At 38.5% G+C, this 23360-nt stretch overlaps 1 protein-coding gene across 3 annotated transcripts in view; it reads right to left on the bottom strand.

Moving 5' to 3' along the window:
• Positions 1 to 23360, bottom strand: part of LOC150089714 (NCK-interacting protein with SH3 domain) — a 167728-nt gene that overhangs the window by 102873 nt on the left and 41495 nt on the right. For all 3 annotated transcript variants that reach the window (XM_090368755.1, XM_090368754.1, XM_090368753.1), the window contains exon 4: positions 12903 to 13390. In XM_090368755.1, the coding sequence (XP_090224881.1) occupies positions 12903 to 13390 (488 nt within the window). The remainder of the gene's footprint in view (positions 1 to 12902; positions 13391 to 23360) is intronic.

A 23360-nucleotide genomic window follows, 5' to 3' on the forward strand; every position in this document is an offset into this window, starting at 1 on the left:
GGGGTTGGTTGGTTGTTGTTGAATTTTTTTTTTTTGGAGCAAATCCAACTTTGGCCATATTGTGCCTATCTATTAGTATTGTGTGACAATGAAGTTTCTTAATTATGGTGGCTAAAATATCCTATTAGTTTTAAATAAGTAAATATATTTTCAATGTTGGAATTATCACCTAAGATTTGTGATAAAGTCAGGGAATCCTGAATATTTACAGGGATATGGATTGTTTGTTAGTTTGTTATTTGGTTTTTAGGAGCATTAGCAACTAAGGCCATATTGCTCAGGGGATATGTGGTGGTCATTCCCTGACCTTTCCGCATCCTCTGTATTTGGTGGTGACGGGCTTGAACCCCGGTCTAATCAAGAAGCATGTGCTACGCACTGCTGCTCCTTCCCACCTGGCTACGGAGGCGCCATCAGGGATATGGAAGGCTGATTGTCACGCCATGTGGTGTTGTGGACATTCTATAAGGAAATGTTTTACAGTGAGTTGACAAGAACAGTGAAGACATTCTGGAGGATTTTCTTTTGTGAGTAAGTACAAGTGTGTGAGATGTGCATGTCCAATGCGCAGTCTGGTTAAAATGACTTCTTCATGCTGTTTCTTACAAAGACTCGAATTCCATGGCTGAAGTTCATGTTTTATTTGAAACAGTTTTTTTTTTGGTTCATTGTTGAAAGTGCTCGATCAGCACTTTCAAGCCAAGCATGGGGGCTACAAATCAACAAAAAGAAAACAAAGGTGATGAAGGTCAGCAGGACTGCAAGCAAAATCACGATCAAACTAAACAACGAAAAATTAGAACAAATACACCGCTTCAAGTATCTCGGAGTACTCATTGATGACCAGCTGAACCATGAGGCTGAAATTAAAAGCAGAATTGAACAAGCCAGGCAGGCATTCACCAAATGGAAAACACTCCTCACCGACAGAAGCTTGAACATCATGGTCAAATTACGCACATTGAAATGCTACATCTGGCCAATACTGCTCTACGGTGTAGAAACCTGGACTCTAACATCAGCCACTACAAAAAAGCTCCAGGCCTTCGAAATGTGGCTCTACCGAAGAATGCTGAAAATTCCGTGGACAGCCAAGATAACCAATGCACAGGTCCTGCAGGACATGCACACGGAACGGGACCTGCTCAAAACCATCATCAGCAGGAAATGCAAATACCTAGGTCACATCGCTAGGAACCAACAAAAATATCACCTACTACCACTCATCCTGGAGGGGAAAGATCGAAGGCAAGAAACGCCCAGGCAGACCGAAAATGGCATGGCTAGATAACATCAACACCTGGTTTCACATGACAACAGCACAAATTCTACACGCAGCGCTAGACAGAGAACAATATCAAAACGAAGTCGCAAACGCCATTCGGCAGCATTAAAGAAGAAGAAGATTGTTGAGAATCTGTTTTATGATAGGTCTGTAATCGGAATGTGGAACTTTGTAAAGCCTTAGGTTTGTATTTGTAGGATTCTTTGCTGCTCGATCAGCACTTTCATTACCTTCAATGCCTGCATGTCCTGGGATCCAACAGAAATTTACTTGCCTTCTTTTGAGCTTCACAAGATGAGCTTGTAACTGGTGAAGAATGGGATGCGATGGAGTATGCTTTTGTTGGAGAGCATGTATTGCACTCAATGAATCTGTGTATATGAGATGTTTCAGAAGAGGAGAGGAGAGGATGCAATGTATTTTAAGGCCATTAGTAGAGCGAATAGCTCAGCAGAATAGCTACTGCATTGGTTTGAGAGTTGCTGTGAGATAACAGTGTGGAAGGACCACTGGAGCACCAACTTGGGTATCTGTTTTAGAGCCATCTGTATATATTTGAAGATATTCAGAGAACTGTAATGAACGGGCTGCATGCATCTGTTTTATGTTGACATTTGCCAGAGTGCTTTTTCCCCACTGTTTAAAATAAGTGTCACAGTTAGGCGTCAAAGTGTGCCATGGTGGAATACTTATGCCATTATCCTCATGTACATTGTCAAAGCTTAGGCCCCATTTTGAAACTATTTCTTTTAGTCGTATTCCAGCTGGTTTATTTACTTTGGGTTTATTGCAAACTATAACTGTGGATTGAAGAAATGCTGCCAAGTAGGATGATGAGGAAGACTGCGGATTTTAATAGCATAGTTTAATAGCAGCATTTGCCTCCGGAGATATAGTGAAGGCTCATAGGTCTCTGCATATAAGCTTTATACAGGCGATGTTCTGTATGCCCCTAAGGAAATTCGTAAGGCACTATAATGTATGGAAACAAGCCATTTGATGACACTTGGTTTACACGAGCTATACACAGGGGCCCATAGTCTAGTCTTGATCTGATTATAGGTGAAGTAGTGTGAACCGATCAGCTCCCCACTTCATTGCAGAAAGAACCCTGAGAACATTTAGTTTTTTTTGACAGGTTGTTCGGAGGCATTTGATATGTTCCAAAAAGTTAAGTTTTTTATCGAGAATCAGGCCAAGAAAACGTATACTATTTGCTAGTGGTATCAGCTGGTTTTCTAGTCTTATTTCTGGATCTGGGTGCATTTTTCGCTTTCTACAGAAATGTATGGCCATTGTTTTTTGTTGTGATATTCTGTAGCCATTGTTTTTAGTCCACAATTCTATTTTTATCACTGTGCTTTGTAACTGCCTTTCAATCATGTTCATGATTTATGAATGGCATGAAATAGTAATGTCATCTGCATAAAGGAATGTTTCAACTGTTTTTGGCAGGTCTTTTAGAGCTATTGGTCAATAATTTGTGAGGATCGTATAATCTTTGCCAGGTTTAGGAAAGGCAATTACGAGGGAGCGATGCCAGGAGTTTGGATAGTAGTTTTCCGTATAAATTCTATTCTATAGTATAAGTAATGCCTTTAGAGATTTTTTATTAAGTTGCTGGATCATTTCATAGTGAATGCCATCGGATCATGCTGCACGCTTCCTAGACTTAGCCAGGGCTTTTTGCAATTCTTCTATGTTGAAAGGCTGGTTATATGGGAGTTGTTGGCTGATATTAAAGTTTAGTCTGTATTTTTCAGTTACAGTTTTTGTTTCCTGAAAGGATGGGATATATGCTGATATATTTGCAAAAGTAGTTGTAAGTACGTTTGCGATTTCCTTGGAGTTAGTGATCTCCTGTCCATTCCAGATTGTTAGTGGAGTTGGAACGGAAAGAAATTTCCCATTAAGTTTTCTGATTTTGTTCCATATAACATGGGTATCTGTATTTTTGTTAATTGTGGAAGCAAAACGTATCCATGATTCCTTTTTACTTCTACATTGGATATATCTGGCTCTAGATTTTTTAAAATTTACAAGGTTGATGGGGATGGGATATTTTTGGAAGAGATTCCAAGCCTTATTCTTCTCTCTCTCTCTCTCTCTCTCTCTTGGCTATACTGCATTCTTCATCCCACCATGCTGTGGCATGTTTATATTTTCCGAGGTACTGTAGCTTCAGCTGCTATTAACATGAGCTATAGCATTGTCTATAGGCTGAGTGGTGATTATTTGTTCATCTATTGCCACAAATGTTCTATATTTTGTCCAGTCAGCTTTATGGAATCTCCATCTTTTTTGGCCGTCGTGATGTGTAACATCATTTGTTAATATTTTGCAGACCACAGGGAAATGATTGCCATTAAGAGGATTATTCAAGATTGTCCATTCAATAAGTGGATATAGGACAGGTGAACATATGGAAATATCAGTTGCAGAGGCTGTTCCAGTGGGCAAATGGATGTAAGTCTCAATTCCAGTATTAAGGAGTGAGAGATTTTGCTCTTCCAATAATTTTTAAATCGATTTACCATGCTTGTCTTGGATGGTGCCCATTAAAATCTTCCATGATACAGACCAAAGGTGGTAGCTGGGTTACTAATGCTTCTAGATCTAAATATGCATACTCTTGATTTGGGGGAATGGTAAAGTGAGACCAGTGAGAATGTAAACTGAATTGAGACTCGTACTGCAACTGCTTCCAAAGATGTTTGTAGTTGGAGGCGTTTACATGGAATTCTGGAGTCAATTAAAATAGCCACTCCACCATGAGCTCCACTGGAAGGGAATCGGTCTTGTCTATAGGTACCATAATGGTTCACTGCTGTGTTTACTTGTGGAGTTAGGTTAGTTTCTTGAAGACAGACACCCACCAGATAATATTTAACAATTAGGTCGCGAATGTCATCAATGTTACTGCGAAAACCTCGACAATTCCACTGTATTATTGTGTGCATTATATTGGCTTTGTATTTGTATCTGCCTTTTTACAAATAGGGGTCTGTTTGGATTGCTCAGGCTTTTCTCTTTTCTGGGGAAAAATGGATGAACTTCCATCTCTTTCTCGGTATGTATCTCTAAGATTGGTTCCTTTGAGACTTCTTTTTCATATGTATCCATAAGATTATGGACAGAGAGTTTGTCATCTGTATCTATGTCTTTAGTATTTGTGGTTGGCTGCGATGTGGAAGACGTGTTTGGCAGAATTGTAACGGGTATATTGATGGCTTGATTGGAAGTTGGTGTTGAGAGTGATTTTTCTGATGCTAGGATTGAGCGAGCCCACTCAGATATAGAGATGTTGAGCAGAACTGTTAATTAGTTTGAACCACAGTGGTAGTGGTAGTAACAGCAGTTATTTGTTTATGCTGTTGGACAGTTGCTGCATATGAGCATGTTACTGTAATTGGTGATATTTGTTTCTTTGCTTCAAGATAGGAAACTTTATGCTCGGTTTTGTACTTCTGAATCACTTTTTCTCTTTTCTATGTTTCACAGTCTTTGGAGTAAGCAGAATGAGTGCCTCTACAGTTTGGACACTGTAAAGATTGTGCAGAACATTCAGTATGGATATGATCTTTAGATCCACATGAAGCACATACAGCAGTCCCTCGACATACTGCCTGTGAATGCCCAAATTTCTAACATTTATAGCATCTGATAGGGTTTGGTATATACAGACGGACATGACAGTTCAAGTATCTGGCCTTAACAGAAGTCAGTGGATTTGGCAAGTTGAACGTTAGTATGATGTTTCTGGTTGGAAGTAATGAACCATCCTTTTTAATTAGGATTCTCATAACCTGAATAACATTTTGGTCTGAGATTTCTTGTTTAATTTCTTCCTCAGATACATGTAGAAGATCCCATTCTGTTATAACTCCTTTTGAGTAATTTAAGGTGGCATGAGGTGACACTTCTATGGAAGTTCCTCCAAGTGTTTTTCAATTTCAGTAACTTGTCAGTGCTTGGGTTGTGTTGTTTCAACAAGCAGGTCACCTGATTTTAGTCTGCGAACCATTTTTGGTGAGCCAGCAGCATTCTCTAAACATTTCTGGATCAGAAAAGGAGAAAGCTTGCTGACTGGCTGGTCAGTCAAGGAATGTATTATAAGGAAGTGAGGCCAGATATTCTGGTCTGTATCCTTCTTTTGTCTCTTAGCATAGAAGGGTTGTGATCTTCCTGCTCTCTAGAATGTGATGGGGCACTGATCCCACAAGAATCAGTATTGGTACAGTCCATCTTTGCTCCTTTCAGCCCTTGGCAGATTAACTTTTCTGCCAAGGTTTCCACAGGGAGGCAGGAGCAGTGCCTGGTGTGACCAAGCAAAAAGTAGTAGGGGGTTAGTAATAAACTATGAGAAATAAAGAAAGGCTTGCTCTGTACAGGTACTTTTGTTACAAGAGCTGTTATGAAATAAATAGATTTCTTAATGACAGGAACATAAAAGAACAGTAAATTGCTTTTTGGAAATCGCACTGGAATCACAGAGAAATCGTAGTCACAATCGCTTGACACCCAGGGCCTAAAAGGGGGAGATAATGCTTCTTATCTGTAGCCTGAGTATGACAAAGCTTTCCAAGATTCAGAACTAATGCATAAGAGAATTTGTGTAGTTTGTTTTTGTTAGATGTTGGCGCATCGGCTACTGTGGCCATAATGCACCTCCCAAAATTTTTGAACTTTCTACTCTGATCCAAGCCCGAGGCGGGAATTTGTGTAGTAGTTGTTATTTGGTTTTTATGAGCATTAGCAACTAAGGCCATATTACTCCAGGGATATGCGGTGGTCATTCCCTGACCTTTCCGCATCCTCCGTATTTGGTGGTCACGAGCTCGAACACCGGTCTAATCAAGAAGTGTGTGCTACGCACTGCTACTGCTCCTGCCCACCAGGCTACGGAGGTGCCAAATTGTGTAGTGTGGAGTACTTGAAAGCAAAGATAAAATCAAAGACTGAGTGTATGCTATCAACAAGAGAATTAGGACGAGAACTATATGCAGATGGAATAGGTGAGCAAGTGTGAATGTCTTATTAAGGGTGATTTCAACTTGTCCCTTACTGGTTGAAGCAAGTGGGAGGAAACTCACTATGGGGGTTAACAAAATGTTTATATATATTAGATGATTATTATTATTTGTATCTCTATATTAAGGAAAACACTAGAAGTAAGAATATGCAAGATCTAATTGTAACTAAGAAAACTGACATCACAGCTGACAGAATAGGAATCATTAGCAGGGAGTGATTATAGAGTTCAAAGTTGGATCAGGAGAGAGAGAGAGAGAGAGAGAGAGAGAGAGAGAGAGAGAGAGAGAGAGAGAGAGAGAGAGAGAGAGAGAGAGAGAGGGGGGTCATGGTTTTTAGGGGTGAACGTATAGGTTTTAATTTCAGGAAGGAGATTATGGCAGTTTTAAGATACTACATGACCTCTATAAATAAACTGGGCAATTAGCACAAGTAGAGAAATACAATAAAATTATGGAATATCTTTAAAACAAGCCACAGAAGCCACAAATGCATATATGTGCATAATCGAATGATTTCCATAATAAAAATATGGAAAAACTAATTATGAAATCGAAAACAAAAAGGTTAAGAAAAGAGGGGAAAAAAAAAAAAAAAAAAAGGGTGAAAGATTCAATCTTATGTTATAAAAACTAATGATAAAGTCCTGCTACCACTCAAGCAATATCTTCCAATCCCTCACTTCAGTGTCTTTTTTGCTTCTTTTTTTCCTTTTTAGGTTTTGTTGTTTTTGATTTGATAATTGATTTAAATAATTGATTATTAGCATTAGTAGAGGCATATGATACAAGAAAGCAAGCTTATGCAGCATCAGCCAAAAAAAAAAAAACCCTTCCACTTCACCCCTCCGTTCATTCGAAATACCTGCCAGCTGAGCCTTAAATTTATTTAGGCTATCAACTTCCACAACAAGGGATGGAAGTCTGTTCCACCAACCAACTAACCGCTGGCTAAAGGCAAATTTCCAGACATCTATCCTACATCTGTCTTTCCTCAATTTGAATTTATGCCCTCTCAGGTGATTATTCTGAGCAAGAGGCGGTATCCCATCAGCATTGAGCATGCCCAAAACAATTCAAGGCTTTGTACACCTCTATCAGATCACCTCGCCAGTGCCTAGTCTCCAGACACTGTAATTTGCAAAACTTAAGCCTTTCTTCGTAAGAGCAACCCTTCGTTCCGTTCACTAACTGTGTTGCCCTTCTCTGTACTCATTCCAGAACTCTACATCCTTCTTGAAATGAGGCCTCCAGACCTGTATACAGTACTCAAGGTGCGGCCTGACCATTGCCTTATACAAGGGAATAATCACCTCCCTATCCCTGCTAGAAAAATTCCTGTATATCATTGACAATACACCATGAGCTACTCTTGCAGCCCGTCTGCACTGCTCAGAGAACTTCATATCCGCCTGCACAATTACCCCCAGATCCTTCTCATTCTCTACCACTGTCAGTGTAGTACCACAGAGTTGATACATTGCTCTTGGGTTGCTGTTTCCCATATGTAGTACTTTACATTTGTCAATGTTAAACTTCATTTGCCACCTCTCAGCCCATCTGCTCAACCTTTCCAGATCCAGTTGCAGCAGCATACAGTCAGTAGCATCCTTAACAACCCTGCCAACCTTTGTATCGTCTGCAAACTTGGACATTAAGCTTGATATACCATCATCAATATTATTTATAAATACAGAAAACAACAATGGACCCAACACTGAACCCTGAGGGACTCCACTAATAACATTAGTCCACGATGAGCAGTGTCCATTAATTACCACTCTCTGTCTTCTGCCACTCAACCATCCCTTTATCCATAACAACAATTTGCCACCAATGCCACACTGCTCCAATTTGTGCAGCAGTCTTCCAGGTGCAACAGTATCAAAAGTCTTTCAAAGATCCAAATATATAATATCAAAGTTATTCCCTGCATCCAATTCTTTTGTGACTACATCATAGTATCCAATCAGATTGGTCAGGCAAGACCTTACCTTAACAAAACCATGCTGTGTCTGAGCTATAACTGAATTCTTGTCAAGATGATCCTGTAGTGCTTCTTTAACCAGTGCTTCCATTAATTTTCCTGAACAAAAATTAAACTCACAGTTCTATAATTACTTGTGTTAGCCTTTGATCCTCCTTTGTGAATTGGGGTTACATTTTCACATCTCCAGTCTGTGGGTACCTCCCCTGAGTCCAAGGACGCTCTCATAATTATGGCTAACGGATTGCTTACTTCCTTTGCTGCCTCCTTTAATATAACTGGATAGATCCCATCCACCCCAGCTGCCTTTCTTGTATTTATCTTCAACAATTTCTGTTCCACTTTACTCTCAATTATTACAAGATCATCTAGCTCACTGCCAGTGTTTACTTCATCTATGGCATTCCCCTTCCTGAATAACTCCTCATGTGTGAATGTAGATGCAAAATATTGATTTAGTTTGTTAGCTACCTGAGCAGGATCGTGAACAGTTGAACCATCGATATCAAGTGGACCAATCTGATTCATCCCCTTCCTTCTAGAGTTTACATAAGTAAAGAACTCCTTGCTGTTTTTCTTTGCATCCCTTGCCAAAGATTTCTTGTAATCTGCCTTCGCCTGCCTAACCTCCTTTGTAACTCGGTTACAGATCAACTTACATCTATCATAGGCTTCTGTGTCACATCTTAATTTATATGTATCCCATGCATTTTTCTTCTCCGCCATATGTCTCATTAGTTCATCTGACATCCATTTAGGCCTGAACCTTGAACAATATTTCTTAGTTGGTATGTAAAGCCTAGTAGCTTCCAAGATAAGTTCTTTGAATACTTCCTATTTTGAGTTTGCTGTTGGTAACATCATCAGTTGGTCCCACTGTATAGAATTTAAATACTGTCTCAGACCATCGTAGTCGCCTTTACGAAAGCAATAACCCTTCCCTTTACCCCTGATGGTAGTTACCTCCTTGAGTAAATCCCACTTCAGCACACTGTGATCACTGCCACCTAGTGGTTCCTGTATCTGCAGATTCTTAATGCATGAAGAATCACTACTGATAATCAAATCAGGAGTATTGCTCCCTCTAGTTGCCTCCCAAGCATGCTGATTTAGAAAACAATCATCCAATAAATCCACAAAAGCCTTGCTAGTGTGTGAGTGACCAAACCACAAATTCCAGTCAATATCTGTGAAATTAAAATACCCCATTATAAGACTCTCTGATTTACTGGCCCACTCTATTTCCCTGTATAGTTTCTTATTATACTCATCAGAGTCATTAGGCCTATAGCACACTCCTACTCTCAATTTTGATCTCCCAATGCTTATGTGACACCAAACTGACTCGACACTGCACTGTCCAGCGATGTCAACTGGCTTCACTTCCTTGGATTTTATGTGTTTCTTAACTAATAGCATAACCCCTCCTCCCTTCCTATCCTGTCTATCCTTTCTGTAGACGTTGTACTCCCCAAATTCCAGTTCTGCATTTCTTATATCTGTGTGACACCACGTCTCTGATATCCCAACAATATCCACTTTGATGCTTTGAGTAATACCTCAAATTCATCAAATTTATTTACCAAACTCCTAGCATTGGTGTACACACAAGTATACATGCACCTGTTCTTTTTCTTAGCTACACTAACACAATCCATGTGTTTACTTGTACCCCAATGACTCCCAGCAGTCTCTGAAATATCCTGCATCTTATTTTCCAAGCTGCTGCTCATTCCAATAGAAGCAGTGCAAGAATCACTTTCACCTCTGCCAGTGGCTACTGTTAATCTATTAGTCTTTGTATCCCCCCCCAATCTAGCAGTTTTCCGACCCACCTAACACTGCCTCAATAGCATCAGCAAACATTCTTGCACCCTTTCTATTTTAGTGTATCCCATCCCTGTAGAAGCAGTCTCTCCTGTTAACAAGTACAGACCAGGCTGAAAAAAATTTTACCCCTTGAGCCCTGCTCAATCTTTCCAGGGCAGAATTGATCGACAGGGCTCTCATCATATACTCCCTCCTATCGTGTCTGGGCAGAATTGCAGCCACGATAGGACATAAATTGCACACACGATAGACACTATGCATAAACCATAATCATCAATTATGGATTATGAACATCCATAATTGATTATATCTGTTATTGACCATAACTGATTATTTCTATTATGACTCCCAGTTATGCCCACCACCACCATCACTAATATATGCCATTAAGAAAGTACAACATCAGGAGAATGCCAAGATGGATGAATATGGAGCTGAATAGTTTAATAAAGCAGAAGAAGATGGAATGGGAAAGTTACAGAGTGATGAAAAGTACTGAAGCCTCAAACAGTTACAACTTTATCTATAATATTACCACAAAAAAGGTTATGTTGGAAAAGGCCAACCACGGGAAATCGTTGGATAAGGAGCAAAGTATGAGAACAGGTTTTCACTTGTGTGAATAAGGAGAGGCAAGAACAAATCAGATCTGACCCTTGCATAATAGGTGAGAAAGTCTTAGATAACACAGCCGATATTGCTAATAAACCAAACAGATACTTCACACCAATCTTCACAGATGAAACACTCTTCATAATGAATGAGGCTGAGAAGAATTTCCTGTCCAGAAAACTGTTAGGTGCATTAAAATTCAAACTTACATGTGTTAATATGTTTTGTCAAATATATACATATATATCAATGAAACCACAAATGTAGCTGTCTAGTGTAACATTCTGAACAATCCTGCCATAACTACATTGTGGCAACTATTTGAGAGCAAGCGGTGTTTGTATCATCATGCCAATGTTCCATGTGAAAAAAAAAAAAAAAAAAAACAACAATCATCAGAAGAATGTGTATTCAACTTTATGTTGGCAAAAGTCATATGACTCACGTTCAGGAGAAAAGGTATTAAATCTTGATGTACTAAATGTTTTCATCTCATAGAAGCTGTAGATGCATTATACACATTGAATATAAGGATGTAAAGATACTTGGATAACCTTATATAACACAAATCTCTGAATGAGGACACCAAAAGTGAAGGAAAAAAGTATTTCTGAAAAAAATAAATACAGTTTAGTAATTTATTTTAAACATGGGAAATCCAATCCACTGAAACTTTTAATAATTTCTCACTGGTATTAATATTGACATCATAGAAAAAACATTATGGGAATCCTATTGCCTCGAAACTTGATACTACGACATGCTGGACAGACAACTTGTGTAACCGAGAAGATCCGCTAATATTCATAAAATTGGATAAATGCCAACTTATTGTGATTTTCTGTTGTTGTATAGGATCCCTGTCCTAAATTTTTAGATCAATTTGAATTAAATTAAATTGAATTAAATTTTTAGATCAATCTAAGATCTCAAGCGGAAATTTCAAACAGATTCTTTTTTTTCCCTCCAAAATATTATAAATATAGATGTTTTAGAAATTCTCTTATCTAAGATTTTCAAGTTTTTTTCTCAGTTCTTCAGGCATAACATCCAGGAATGGTATAATTAGAATAGATGGAATAAGTATTGAAAGACCTGCAAAAAGAATGATGAACCTTGTAACAGGACAAAAGAATGAAAAGAATGTTTTGACCTTAAATCCATGCATAGTGAATAACTGGAGGTATAAAGGGAGTTGTTGTTATGTTGTTATTTGGTTTTTTAGGAGCATTAGCAACTAAGGCCATATTGCTCCGGTGCGGTGGTCATTCCCTGACCTTTCCGCATGTTCCGTATTTGGTGGTGACGGGCTCGAACCCCGGTCTAATCAAGAAGGGTGTGCTACGCACTGCTGCTCCTTCCCACCTGGCTACGGAGGCGCCTAATATAAAGGGAGATAACCATCTGAAGCCTGTGAGGGCTTTTCGCTTATACCATCTTCAAAGGGAAGCAAACATGTGTCGAAGGCCATATTTATATGGTCCAGGCATGTTCCATTGCAATATTTCAAAAGCACGGGGGATAAAGTGCAGTAGGTGAAAGAAAGAGAAGGAGGATAGAAGGAAAATTTCCGCCCCTTCATATTTAACTAATAGTTTGGGAATTTGAAAATCTAGAAGCTGTTCAAAACTCTAGAAATTCCCAAAGTATTAGTTAAATATGAAGGGTGGGAACTTTTCTTCTATCTCCTTCTCTTCCTTTCACCTACTTAGCCTTCCCCCCCCCCTGCTTTTGAAATACTGCAATGGAACATGCCTCGATCATATAAATACGGCCTTCAACACGTGTTCACTTGGATTATAATACCATTCCTGCATCCAGGAATAGTATTCTAATTACACCATTCCTGGATGCAGTTATGCCTGAAGGATTGGAAAAAAGATATGAAAATCTCAGGTAAGAGAATTTCTGGCTTAAAATATCTATATTTATAATATTTTGGGGGGAAAAAAAATCTGTTTGAAATTTCTGCTTGAGATCTTAGATTGATTTAAATATTTAATTGAAAATGAGGACACAGATCCTATACAACAGAAAATCACAATAAGTTAGCATTTGTCCAATTTTACAAATATTAGTGGGTCTCAGTTACACAAGTCTGTCCAACATGTCATGATATTAATATTTTGATGATTAATCATTAAAATCTTAGCATTACCTGAATCACTTCGTGTTCAGCAAGGCTACACTCCAATTTGTTCCAAATGTTGAACAAGTCAGGAAAAGCTTCTTTCATACAGCTTACCATAGTAGATACTGCTAATTTACAATTCTGATGGCTAAGCTGTGTTTGATTCCTTAGCCTTTCAACCAAAGTTGGCACTAACCACATGGGAACTTCAAAAGTTGTATATTTGTTGCATGCTTCCTGGTTTTCTGTCTCTATGGCAGCATCACATAAATTTACAGAAACTTGAGTAGCTGATACTGCCGTACTTGTACACTGAATGTCATTTGCCAAAGATGATGATGTTTCGCAGAAAGAAAACAGACTACCAGATTTCTCAAGTTCTAGCTTTTTATGATTATTTGGCTGCTTGGTACCTTTGAAGTCATATATATTTACATTTTCACATTCAGTGAATACTTCTGAAACATGTGTTGCAGCACTATTGATATTTTTATCTACTTCATGATATGCTGATGCTAAAAAACAAAAAATAAAAATAAATATGAAGAACAAAAATAAAGTACTTGTATTGTATGTAAATTATATGCTAAACTCTCAAAATTGTTTCAACATAGTACTTCCTAAGAAATTGATGTGAGGGCTCTCTTTCACCTTTATCACAACTACAAAACTGAAATTATCAGCTAATTTACATTAGTAAGTAGCTGATATTTTGTTCCAGTTCTCCTTCAATGCAGTTAAAAAGTGATGTGTTAGTCACTATTTGTTTTGATGTCCCATCCCAACTCAACGATGTTCCATGGGATTCAGGTCAGGATTTTGTGTTTGCTAAGACAATTGTTTAATTGTTTGGCCCAAGTCAGAAGAATAATAATGCCTGGCTTTGCAGTTCAGAACATTATCAGGGTAGTAAATGCATGATCCATTTCTGCAGAATTGACACAGCAAAAGTAGTATGACATTGTTCAAAATAACAATTTAGGATGTGGCTAGTGAACTAGGAACCACAACCAACAGTTTCAAATCAAAACCATGAGAAACAGTTCCACTATATGACACCCCCTCTAAACCTCTCTATTGGCTCATAAGCAATATTCTCTGGGAATTCTCAGAATTTACACAGCATTCCAATCTGAATAGTGTTTAGTGCAATTACACGAGTTGGACCTATCATCATGTTTTTTCAGAGTCCAATCAGCTGTGGTCATTTTTTCAATGATAATAAATAAGGAGGCCTGAGAACATTGTAATACCTAACCAGGTTGTCACACGAAGGCAAAATTCTGATGAAACTGATATTCTGACCGGACAGACACAAAAACCATTTGCTTACAATTTTGGCAAAGTCCAGTCATTTTTCAGCAATCAAATCTGTTTAAACCTTCATGATGACAGGGCTGCTAGTAACCCTGGAATCTCCCACACATGAAAAGTTCCAAAGGTAAAATAATAGCCTATCATACCAAAGATAGGCCATTAAAATGTATGCAATACAGACAGGGATCAATGTGTAGTGTCCACACTCTACAGAGGAATGATAAGATCCTGTGGCACTAGAATACCAACCCTAAGAAATAAATCTATAAACTTTTAACCTATAAGTAGTGCACAGGGATGTGCATATATATTTGTAGCAATTTTAAATACAGAAATAATAGTCTTAGCTTCTGGAGATTATCAGTCCTTCAAGTTCAACTATTAATTGTATTAATTGTTTTTACTAACAATACCAGATTTTTACCCGAAATGCAACCAAAAGTGAAATGACCCTTTACAGTTATAAAAATATGTTTATATAAGTGCACAAATTATGAAATGATGGTAATATTCCATTATTTTGCAGGCCACACAGAGATGCCACCACTGTAGCATCCTCTTAGTTATAATGAAAGTTCACGTGATCATGGGAAGTGAATATTTACTCCAAGTTGAATCTCCTTCACATGGAGCATGAATTACTCAAAACAAGCAAGGAAAACTGTTTTTATTTGTTTGTTTATGTTAGCAACTCAGCTCAAGGTCAAAATTATGTCGAAGTATGATAAACATTTATATGAAAAAAAAAAAAAAAGGATGATTTTACAAAGAAAATTTTTTAAAAACTGAAGCTATGGAACATGAAATTTTATATTTTAAATTTTTGAGCAATTTTTTGGAAAAAATTACTCAAAAACTCCTTTAAAAAACTATTAATAATAATAATAATATACTACTATTATAATTAAAAAATTGCACATTCATGCACTTCACAGCAATGATAATAAATAAATAAATAAAATAAAAATTAAAAAAAAAATCAATGAAAAATATTTACCTCTGACCACACTGCAGTGATAAAATCCCCACTCAGCATTAGTGGCAAATGATGCAAGGAAGCAAGCCTCAAACAACCCACTACTACAATACCAGCTGGTAGTTTGTTCCAACAATCAATTACCCTGGCTGAAAGCAAATTTCTGCACATTCATCCTGCAACCATCCTTTTTCAGTTTAAGTTTATATCCCTTTATGTGTGTTTTCCAAGAAAGAGTAAGGACCTACTTAAGTTTAAACTCTTGATTTTAAAAAAATTGCTAAGAGTACAAAAATGATTATTTCACTGATAGAATCCTCACACTTTTATTAAACAATTAAAAAAAAAAAAACTTATTGGGATACGAGTTTTTTAACTGTTTCATAAAACTGAACAGTTGATGCATTTCATTGCTTAAGCACATGGAATTACCTGACAGTCCCATGCAACTACTTTAAGGTATAAATTTCAAATGAAAGGGGGAAGTTAATGTGAAGGAAACAAGTTTAAATAACTTCAAGGGTGTGCAAACTATACAAGAACACTTAGTCTTAACTGTATGTACAATGATGACAGAAGTGTTGTCAATAAAATAAGTGAAACTCAAACTCCTCATTAGAACAACTAATGTTGGCATAACAGAGGCAACGGATATGTGATATTACACTATAGTACGTATAATGTATTTAGGAAGGGTGGAGGGAAAACATGACCAAGGAAAACATGAAAAGCACCACAAGTGCAACAAAAGCTTTTCTCTGATTCTGAACTTACATAAGTCAGCACAGATATTGTGTGGTGTTGATGTTTTGAGAACAAGTGGAGAAATACCATCAAGACCTGTCACTTTTCAAAATTCTTCTTACACTCTTTTGATAGAAGAACACAGGAGGCACTGAATTGAGTGTACTGAGAATGGTAGGAGGTGGTTTACCATGATCATCAATACACAAGTTAGAAGATAAGTAGGATGCTAGCATGTCAGCTTTATCTTTAGCTGAGGTGGCAATAGAACCATCTGATTTTGACAGGGTTGGGCAAAAGTTGTGGCCAACAGCTTTAGCAAGAGGTAAACCATTTGGACAAGAAGCAAGTTTTCTATCTCAGCCTGTTCGAAATCTAGTTTGGACTGATTAATAACTGCTTTACAATTGTTGTGTGATTTCGTGTAAGCAAAAAATGAATGTGGAGATTTGGATGCAAACCAATTACAATATGCAATATTCTTCTTTTTCCAATAAATGTGCCTTAGCACATTTATTGGAAAACCCAGGTTTAGATAAAGGATGAGATTTTAAGGTGAAGTGTGGAATAAAGGATTTTATCTCTAGAAGACATGATCTGAGCAAATGTTGAGATCAGAAGATTTGAAATGGTAATCTGACCAAGGAAAACAAGAAAAGAAATCTCACAGATCACCCCATTTTGCATTCTTGTGATGCCAAATAACACAAGGTTGGAAATAGCCAAGAGAGAAAGGCTCCATTGGAGAAAAGACCATCACCAAGTTGTGATCTGACCTCAACTCTGTACTTAGAAGGGTTGTTTGTGAGAAAAAGATCAAGCATGTAGGCTGTATATTTAGGATTTTATTGTATTCTGGTAGGTAAAGGAACAATCTGGGCAAGGTAATTAGTAATTGCAAAAGCCTCAGCATCTCGACCAGCTGGGTCCGTGTGACTAGAAAATGGAAGCCAGCTGGAATTGTTAACATTAAAATCAGCAAGGAAAATTACCTATTAATGACCTTCTTCCATTGACCGGAAATCCTATCCATAGTTTTGCTGATGATAGCACATTGCATTCCACTTTCCAGTTTGAGAAACCTCACCCTGCTCAATCAGCTTCAACTTCTCAAATATCCATTACCAATTCCTTAAATTCCGATATCCAGGTAATTATACAGTGGGGCAAAGACAACTCAGCTGATTTCAATCCTTCTAAAACTCAGTCCTGTCTTATATCTTCCAAAAAGGATTCATCTGCTCCTATGCTTATCTTTGGTGATACTCCGATTTCTAGGCGAGATGATTAGCATTAGCATTAGTAGAGGCATATGATGCAAGAAAGCAAGCTTATTCAGCATCAGCCAAAAAAAAAAAAAAAAAAAAACCCTCTCCCATTTCACCCCTCCGTTCGTTCGAAATACCTGTCCAGTTGAGTTTTAAATTTGTTTAGGCTATCAACTTCAACAACAAGTGATGGAAGTCGGTTCCACCAACCAACCACCCGCTGGCCAAAGGCAAATTTCCGCACATCTATCCGACATCCGTCCTTCCTCAATTTGAATTTATGCCCTCTGAGGTGATTATTCTGAGAAAGATGAAGAATCCCATTGGCACTGAGCATGCTCAAACCATTCAAAGCCTTATACACCTCTATCAGATCACCTCGCTGGTGCCTAGTCTCCAGACTCTGTAATTTGCAAAACTTAAGCCTTTCTTCGTAAGAGCAACCCTTTGTTCCATTTACTAACCTTGTTGCCCTTCTCTGTACCCGTTCCAGCAGCTCTACATCCTTCTTGAAATGAGGCCTCCAGACCTGTATACAGTACTCAAGATGTGGCCTAACCATTGCCTTATACAAGGGAATAATCACCTCCTTATCCCTGCTAGAAAAATTCCTGTATATCATTGACAAGACACCATGAGCTACTCTTGCAGCTCGTCTGCACTGCTCAGAGAACTTCATATCTGCCTGCACAATTACCCCCAGGTCCTTTTCATTCTCCACCACTGTCAGTGTAGTACCGCAGAGTTGATACATTGCTCTGGGGTTACTGTTACCCATATGTAGTACTTTACATTTGTCAATGTTAAACTTCATTTGCCACCTCTCAGCCCATCTGTTCAACCTTTCCAGATCCTGTTGCAGCAGCATAGCGTCAGTAGTGTCCTTAACGACCCTGCCAACCTTTGTATCATCTGCAAACTTAGACATTAAACTTGATATCCCATCATCAATATCATTCATAAACACCGAAAACAACAATGGACCCAACACTGAACCTTGAGGAACTCCACTAATAACATTAGTCCACGTTGAGCAGTGTCCATTGATTACCACTCTCTGTCTTCTGCCACTCAACCATCCCCTTATCCATAGCAGCAATTTGCCTCCAATGCCACACTGCTCCAATTTGTGCAGCAGTCTTCCATGTGCAACAGTATCAAAAGCCTTTCTAAGATCCAAATATATAATATCAAAGTTATTCCCTGCATCCAGTTCTTTTGTGACTACATCATAGTATCCAATCAAATTGGTCAGGCAAGACCTGCCCTTAACAAAACCATGCTTAACAAAACCATGATATATCTCTTTTGAGGATTGCCCTTACTTCTAATCTCTCTTGGCACAAGCACATTACAAATATTGCTTACTCTGCATCTAAAAAAAACTTTGTTTTCTCTTTCGCTCAATCTAGGCATTACTTTTCTTCCAAACAGCTGTTTACTCTGTACAAATCACAAATCTACCCTACTATGGAATATTGTTCCCACATCAGGGGCAGTGCCCCCAAGACCTCTCTCAGGCTTCTAGATTCCATTCAGAAATGGGCAGTTAAGTTAATTAATAACTCATCTCTAACAGAATCTCTCCACTCTGTCTCATAGATGTTCTGTTTCTGCTGCATTGCTTTTCTACAGATACTTCCATGGCACTGTTCTTCTGAATTGGCTCCTACAATTCCCAATCTCGCTCTCTCTCTCTCTCTCTCTTTCAAAGCAGTCCAAACATATTCTGCCACCAGCTAACATCCATTTACTGTCCAACTTCAAACTCACAGAACCAACTTTTCATCTTCCTCATTTATTCATTCAACTGCCGTTTTTCTGGAACAACCTTCCTTCATATGTATTTTCTGAAAATTACAGTCTACAGAAGCTCAAGTCTAATGTCAAATATCTTCTTTCATCTTCTCAATCCATGCACGGTACTAAGTACTATAGGTTCTAATACCTCTCGTGTTTGGGGTTTTCATAAAAAAAAAAAAAAAAAAAATCAGAAATAGAGTATGTGCAGCACTAAAAGCATTTCGTGAAAGTACAACATCTTAGTCTGATAAATATTTGTGACGCTGATAATTTCTCCAAGCAACATTTCTCTCTTCTTCTAAGCTCTGAAAGTTGGGAAGTCCACCAGGGAGTGGAAACTGATTTTCTAATCTTTCTTTTAGCAGAATATTCCAAAGCTCTAAAAAGGATATTTTGTAGGTAGTTGGCAAATTCAAGAGCAGAGTCCATTCAAACGAAACATTTTTTCTTCAGAAAGGTCACTATTTAAAAATTCCTTAAATTTTTACCAATTAATAGTTTTGCTAGAGAATCTTCTTAAGTCTTGAAGAATATTAATGTTTGTCTGTCCCTGAACAACTATGGTAATTTTAAACGAAATGGCTCTGTGATCACTAGTACAGATTTCAGGATTCACATCCCAATCCTCAAATATGAGGTGTCATGTTAGGAGAAACGACAAAGCGAGATCTATATTCGATTATGTATCGTCCATCACTGGACGATACATAACAAACCTAATTCAAATTCCTCAACGACCAAACCTCTAACATCATTTCCTCCACTGTGCCACAGTAGACTTAGAATTAGTCAGTCGATAACACAATTTTAGAGGATGAAAAAGTATTCTGGATTTCATTCAATAGATGAACTGGAATTCCAATATCTACATGTGGAGCACAGTATAAAGAGATCAGATAAAAATCTAATTGCTTTGTTGACACATAAATATATGTAGAAAAGACAGCACAAAATCGAAACAACAGTTATTGTTGTATTACTATTGAAAACTACAACAGCACTTTTTGGTTGTTTAAGGTTATAAGTGATAACTCTGGCAGACAAAGGATATCCAACAATTTTGTATGTGTTATCAGCTTTACTGTTGTATGCTATAGGGTTCTTGTAAAGTCAAAATGTCATTAGCATTAGTAGAGGCATTTGATGCAAGAAAGCAAGCTTATGCAGCATCAGCCAAAAAAAAAAAAAAAAAAAACCACTTCCACTTCACCCCTCTGTTCATTCAAAATACCTGCCCAGCTGAGCCTTAAACTTATTTAGGCTATCAACCTCCACGACAAGGGATGGAAGTCTGTTCCACCAACCAACCACCCGCTGGCTAAAGGCAAATTTCCGCACGTCTATCCTACATCTGTCTTTCCTCAATTTGAATTTATGCCCTCTCAGGTGATTATTCTGAGCTAGAGGAAGAATCCCATCAGCATTGAGCATGTTCAAACCATTCAAGGCTTTATACACCTCTATCAGATCACCTCGCTGGTGCCAAGTCTCCAGACACAGTAATTTGCAAAACTTAAGCCTTTCTTCGTAAGAGCACCCATTTGTTCCATTCACTAATCTTGTTGCTCTTCTCTGTACTCGTTCCAGCAGCTCTACATCCTTCTTGAAATGAGGCCTCCAGACCTGTATACAGGACTCTAGGTGTGGCCTGACCATTGCCTTATACAAGGGAATAATCACCTCCTTATCCCTGCTGGAAAAATTCCTGTATATCATTGACAATGCTCCATGAGCTACTCTTGCAGCCCGTCTGCACTGCTCAGAGAACTTCATATCTGCCTGCACAACCACCCCCAAGTCCCTTTCATTCTCTACCACTGTCAGTGTAGTACCACAGAGTTGATACGTTGCTCTGGGGTTGCTGTTTCCCATGTGTAGTACTTTACATTTGTCAATGTTAAACTTCATTTGCCACCTCTCAGCCCATCTGCTCAACCTTTCCAGATCCTGTTGCAGCAGCATAGTGTCAGTAGTGTCCTTGATAACCCTGCCAACCTTTGTATCGTCTGCAAACTTGGACATTAAGCTTGATATACCATCATCAATATCATTTATAAATACAGAAAACAATAATGGACGCAACACTGAGCTTTGAGGGACTCCACTAATAACATTAGTCCACAATGAGCAGTGTCCATTGATTACCACTCTCTGTCTTCTCCCCCTCAACCACCCCTTTATCCATAGCAGCAATTTGCCTCCAATGTCACACTGCTCCAATTTGTGTAGCAGTCTTCCATGTGCAACAGTATCAAAAGCCTTTCTAAGATCCAAGTATATAATATCAAAGCTATTCCCTGCATTCAGTTCTTTTGTGACTGCATCATAGTATCCAATCAAATTGGTCAGGCAAGACTTCCCCTTAACAAAACCATGCTGTGTCTGAGCTATAACTGAAGTCTTGTCTAAATGATCCTGCAGTGCTTCTTTAACCAGTGCCTCCATTAATTTTCCTGGAACAGAAGTTAAGCTCACAGGTCTATAATTACTTGTGTCAGCCTTTGATCCTCCTTTGTGAACTGGGGTCACATTTTCACATTTCCAGTCTATGGGTACCTCCCCTGAGTCCAAGGAAGCTCTCATAATTATGGCTAAGGGTTTGCTTACTTCCTTTGCTGCCTCTTTTAATATAACTGGATAGATCCCATCCATCCCGGGTGCCTTTCTTGTGTTTATCTTCAACAATTTCTCCTCCACTTTACTCCAGTTATTTCAAGATTCTGTAGCTTACTGCTAGAGTTGAATACACCTCTGGCATTCCCCTTGCTGAATAACTCCTCATGTGTGAATGTCGATGCAAAATATTCATTCAGTTTGTTAGCTACCTGAGCAGGATCATCAACAGTTGACCCATCAATATCAAGTGGACCAATCTGATTCATCCCCTTCCTTCTAGAGTTTACATAAGTAAAGAACTCTGCTGTTTTTCTTTGCATCCCTTGCCAAGGATTTCTCTTAATCTGCCTTCGTCTGCCTAACCTCCTTTGTAACTTGGTTGCATATCAACTTGTATCTATCATAGGCTTCTGTGTCATGTGTTAATTTGTAAGTATCCCATGCATTTTTCTTCTCTGCCATATGCCTCATTAATTCATCTGACATCCATTTTGGCCTAAACCTTGAACAATATTTCTTAGTTGGTATGTAAAGCCTAGTAGCTTCCAAGATAAGTTCTTTGAATGCTTCCCATTTTGAATTTGCTGTTGGTAACAACATGTTGGTCCCACTGTATAAAATTGAAATACTGTCTCAGTCCATCGTAGTCGCCTTTACGGAAGCAATAACCCTTCCCTTTATCCCTAATGGTAGTTACCTCTTTGAGTAAATCCCACTTCAGCACACTGTGATCACTGCCACCTAGTGGTTCATTTATCTGCAGATTCTTAATGCATGAAGAATCACTGCTGATAATCAAATCAAGAGTATTACTCCCTCTAGTTGCCTCCCAAACATGCTGATGTAGAAAACAATCATCCAATAAATTCACAAAAGCCCTGCTAGTGTGTGAGTGACCAACCCACAAATTCCAGTCAATATCTGGGAAATTAAAATCTCCCATTATAAGACTCTCTGATTTACTGGCCCACTCTATTTCTCTGTACAGTTTCTTATTATACTCATCAGAGTCATTAGGCCTATAGCACACTCCTACTCTCAATTTTGATCTCCCAATGCTTATGTCACACCAAACTGACTCAACACTGCACTGTCCAGCAATGTCGATTGGCTTCACTTCCTTGTTTTTTATGTGTTTCTTAACTAATAGCATAACCCCTCCCCCCTTCCTATCCTGTCTATCCTTTCTGTAGACGTTGTACTCCCCAAATTCCAGTTCTGCATCCCTTATATCTGTGTGACACCACGTCTCTGATATCCCAACAATATCTGCCTTTGATGTTTTTAGCAATACCTCAAATTCATCAAATTTATTTACTAAACTCCTAGCATTGGTGTACACGCAAGTATACCTGCACCTGTTTCTATTCTTAGCTACCCTAACACAACCCATGTGTTTACTTGTACCGCAATGGCTCCCAGCAGTCTCTGAAATATCATGCATCTTGTTTTTCAGGCTTCTGCTCATTCTAATAGAAGCAGTGCAAGAATCTCTTTCACCTCTACCAGTGGCTTCTGTCAATCTATTGGTCTTTGTCTCCCCCCAAGCTAGCAGTTTTCCGACCCACCTAACACTGCCTCGATAGCATCAGCAAATATTCTTGCACCCTTTCTATTTAAGTGTATCCCATCCCTGTAGAAGCAATCTCTCCTGTTAACAAGTACAGTCCAGGCTGAAAAAAATTCTACCCCTTGAGCCTTGCACAATCTTTCCAGGGCCGAATTGATCGACAAGGCTCTCATCATATACTCCCTCCTATC

The sequence above is a fragment of the Mastigoproctus giganteus genome, chromosome 2, assembly GCF_048544385.1.
Source record: "Mastigoproctus giganteus isolate SK-2022 chromosome 2, ASM4854438v1, whole genome shotgun sequence".
In the NCBI taxonomy this organism is placed as follows: Eukaryota; Metazoa; Arthropoda; class Arachnida; order Uropygi; family Thelyphonidae; genus Mastigoproctus; species Mastigoproctus giganteus.